We start from the raw sequence: 4,618 nt of genomic DNA on the forward strand, positions 1-4,618 counted from the left end.
ATTATACTGTGGATGTTACGGACTTGAATATAATTAAATCTCGATAATGATATTTATAGCTAAGGGATATATATAATTGATATTAATGCTTTATAATTGTTCAGATAACACCAAACCCACTGAACAGAACATGTAAGTCATACTATTCTACTACTATCAAGCATATCACATAAGACATGCATGTCTCTTCATTCTAAATAGTGCTGTATTGAATCAAAGAAATGAAAATTTGTTAGTGAGAATACCTAATAAGGTTAAGATATAATAATAATAATAATAATAATAATAATAATAATAATAATAATAATAATAATAATAATAATAATAATAATAATAATAATAATAATAATAATAATAATAATAATAATAATAATAATAATAATAATAATAATAATAATAATAATAATAATAATAATAATAATAATAATAATAATAATAATAATAATAATAATAATAATAATAATAATAATAATAGTTTTTTAGTAATATTATTTCCTTCCAAAGTCCTAATAATTCGGCTAGGAAAGTGGTGATTCTCTAGTTTGAGTTTGCCCCTATTATAGTAAAAAGATTTTCTATATCTTTGACCTTTAATGTTTCATTTTCTCTAAGTTTAATTGATTCTATGCACAAAGAGAGCCCTCTAAAAAACTCTCCCTTGTGCTTTATCTAATCCTTCATTCCTTCCATTCAAAATGCCTCAAGGAACCCTTGAAGTTTTTCTTGTTAGTGCCAAGGGCCTTGAAAATACTGATTTCCTTTGTAAGTTTTTATTTATACTATATAGTAATAATATCATATTTTTTCAATTTGGCTTTTGATTTATTATTTACATGATATGTGATTTATTTTCTTGGTTTATACTATCTCAGTTCTATATCTTTTGATGCTTATGATTATGAGTATAATTTAAGAAATTATTAAATGACATAAAAAATTGATGCAATTTAACTACAATAACAACTTTTAATGCACATTTGGAAACTGAATTAAAAGGAATTAGAAAATCAGGGTTAAAAAAGAGGAGTAATTAACGAGAGCATAGTTGAAAAGGAAAATATAAATGTATATCGAGTTCTAAAAATATCAAAAAATTTGAAATTTTATGAGAAATATGTATGATATAATGTTTTATATGCATCAGGTAACATGGATCCTTATGTGCTCCTTACATGCCGCACTCAGGAGCAACAAAGTAGTGTTGCATCAGGTACATTGCTAAACTCTTGTTATACTTATCAACCATACCGTCGCACATAATTTGAATTAATTTAGAAGCGCAACAATAAAATTATTTGTCTTATAATTTTATAATTTGAAGATCATAAATTCAAATTCCAGAAACAAACTATTTGTTTGTACATATCTTTATCTTGTGAGACTCCACTAGTTAAAGCGTAGTACATTGGCCATCCTTTTTATTTATCTATTCATGAACATATTATACAATGGAGCATTACAATGCACATTTATTTTTCAGAGCTTATGAGTGTCTATCCTAATAAATATCGTTTATATGAATTAAATTTTTGACATTTTGATATCTCTGGAGAACTAGTGAAACCTTATATCATCAGATCAACGCTTTGTTGATAATCTAAATGAGTTTGGTGGTTATTAAATTATTTGATTGTGAATGAATTCAGGTAAAGGAAGTGACCCAGAGTGGAATGAAACTTTTATATTCAACTTGTCTGAAGGCATTTCTGAACTCAAAATGAAGATTATGGACAGTGATACCTTAACAGCTCATGATCTTGTAGGAGAAGTTGAGTGAGTATCATATTTCTTCTTTTCAATCTCTCTAATATAGATCCTTAGCTTGTATTAATTCACATATAATATGAGAAAATATAAAAATATATGCAAAATCTACATATCCAAAGTTTTTCAATTTTATTTTTGAAATTAAATTATATCTAATTGTTTATTTTTTCCAGCATTCCATTAGAACCTTTGTTTATTAAAGGAAGCCTACCAATCACAGTATACAATGTTGTCAAGGATGGGCACTATTGTGGAGAGATTAGGGTTGGCCTCAGTTTTAGACCCGAGGTAATTTGTTTTCTCTACTATTATTTTTATCATAATTTATATGATCTTGTTCGATTCATGTAACCGACATCATATATGACTTAGTTTTTCTTATACATTATCAATATATTATCCTTATATTTCACTAATTGTAGACGGATATTTCTTAATGTAGGAACGCCGCGATAGAGAGCTTGAGGAAAGTTTTGGTGGATGGAAGGAATCTAGTTACTAAGATTGAATTTTTTAATCAATAGCATTTCTGATTTTGTTACTATTTAGTCTATTGATTAATAACTATGTGAGTATTAATTGATCTTCAATGTCCTTCACTTTTTAACTGCTTTATTTATTTATTTATTTTGTTAAATTAATACCATACAGTCATACACCCTAAATATTTTTTAATACGGAATATAAATATAAACAAAAAAAAAAAATGAAACTTAGTAAATAAAATACAGTGGATTGAAATATTGGGTAATAGTAGAAGTGAACAAAAACATGAGCAGAGCAAAAGCAAATTCTGAAATCATTGCAATAAAACAAAGACAACTTAAATTAAACTCATCAACTTGTTGTTCTTAGTTGGATATGGTTTGGTTCCTGATGTTAAAGGAGGACCAAGTGAATGAAACTCTCATATCATAAAGTCCGATATTAAAGGCTAAGTGTAGAAATAATGAATAATTAATGTTATGTTTTATTCAACACATTCCATGTTTGTGCCTAACATTTCCAAGTTTTTTGATTTTAGATTTATATTTTGAGTGAAGTTAATGTGACATCTTTTTATGTTGTGTTTTTTATCCGACCTCATCAAATGCAATGGAGCACTTAACTCGATCCCAAATGGTTTTTACATGTGGCATGACATATTTTTCTTTTTGGATAATAACTATTGGTCAATAGAAGAAAGACACTTTTGATTATCGATGAAAATGAAAACCGAATTTGTGGATATCTGCTCAAACCTAACCTGAACTTTCAAGTTCGAGTTTGATAGAGGTAGTACCTTACTCCGAAACTGCCCCAAACAAATGTGAAGTTTTCATGCTACTATTGTATGATTTACCCTAGATTTGTTGTGAAGAAGTAATGCAACTACTCGATAATGTTCATGCTACAAATCAAGTAGTAGGTGAATATTTTCTTTTGATAAACAAAACAATTGAATTAAAAACACAAGGGGTGCTAACCCAAAGAAACAACAGAACAAGAAAATAGAGAAAAGCTTAAATGCTACCCTCCATACAAGTGGAAAGGTCTATACACCAATTAGCAAAAGTAAATAAATTACTATCCAAAGAAGACGAAAACCAGATCCAAGACTTTAAAATAGCTAGCACACTAAATTCCTTTCCACCAAATATCATATCATTTCTCAATAACCATAAAGACCACATAACAACAAACCAAAGTAACCTCCACCAATGTGAAATCTTTGCTTTTCGGCATAGGATATGAACAAATGCTCCACGGTTTCCTCCTCCTCCTGGTTGCAAAAAAATACACCCCAATTGGTTCTGATCACGAATAATTTGAAGCTTGAACAATTCCACCTTCGTAGCCACTTTTCCTTTTCAACAAGGGAGATCATATGATGGATGATTTTCAAAGAATCCCTTTTCAAAGGTTTTGTTCACGACATACATTTGTGCTACCAAAAGTGAGGAAAAGAAAAAGAAAAAATATATAAAGATTTCTGGTTTTCTGCGAGTTTGGGTTGTCCGAAACCTAACAGGTTCAGAGATAGTAATATTGTTTTCAACTGCACTGAGTTCATGGTCAAGTTTGGGTTCTAAAATTTAGGTTTTGGATTGGATAAGTACAAACCGATTCCGAGTAGCCCTATTATCACCTATTTTTAATGTTATCCTTAACTAAATAACACAACACAATTGACCTTATAATAATCACAATACATTTTTAGAGAGGATATATGGAGATGTTGACTTGAGGTGACAACACATTAAAGTATTACCTTTAAAAGAGTCTTAGACAAGTGGTTTGAGTTGTTTAAGACTTGGCCAAGTCTTTCTTTGAGAAACTTAGTCAGCTCTAAACTTCTTTAGAGTTAATCATTAACCCATCTTTGTTTAAATAAAAGTGAATTACACTCACACCCTTGCGTTTTAATGAAATTATATAAATCATCCAGACATTTTTAAAACTTATACAAATCATCCCTAATTATACATATACATTACACTGACTACTATCCCTGTAAGATAGATAAATGTAATTTCTTAAATAAAAACGGTGACGAGTGTAATTAAGTCAAACAAAATATGGTATATTGTGAAGACAAATCCAAATAGTATAAGAGTCAATGCCTATTCATTATTTTGGTTAGTTACAATATAGTATGAGAGTAATTTAAACACATCCTTAGACTTATTGATGCAGTTTGTAACGAATAAAACATAATGAATATATATCAAGTTTTATACTATTTAGATTTGTCTCCACGATATATCATATTTTATTTGACTTAATTACACTTATCACTATTTTTGTCTAAGAAATTACACTTAATTCTCTTATAGAGGTAGTTAGTGTAATGTATATATATATATAATTA

General features: G+C 28.3%; 1 protein-coding gene across 1 annotated transcript; it reads left to right on the forward strand.

Annotated features, from left to right (window-relative positions):
- On the forward strand, nt 603-2,324 carry LOC109332899 (elicitor-responsive protein 3-like). Its single transcript, XM_019568042.1, has 5 exons — nt 603-762; nt 1,145-1,210; nt 1,647-1,773; nt 1,941-2,055; nt 2,210-2,324. The coding sequence occupies exons 1-5, from the start codon at nt 696-698 to the stop codon at nt 2,267-2,269; spliced, it is 435 nt and encodes a 144-aa protein (XP_019423587.1). The 5' UTR covers nt 603-695; the 3' UTR covers nt 2,270-2,324.

This window comes from Lupinus angustifolius, chromosome LG18, assembly GCF_001865875.1.
Source record: "Lupinus angustifolius cultivar Tanjil chromosome LG18, LupAngTanjil_v1.0, whole genome shotgun sequence".
In the NCBI taxonomy this organism is placed as follows: Eukaryota; Viridiplantae; Streptophyta; class Magnoliopsida; order Fabales; family Fabaceae; genus Lupinus; species Lupinus angustifolius.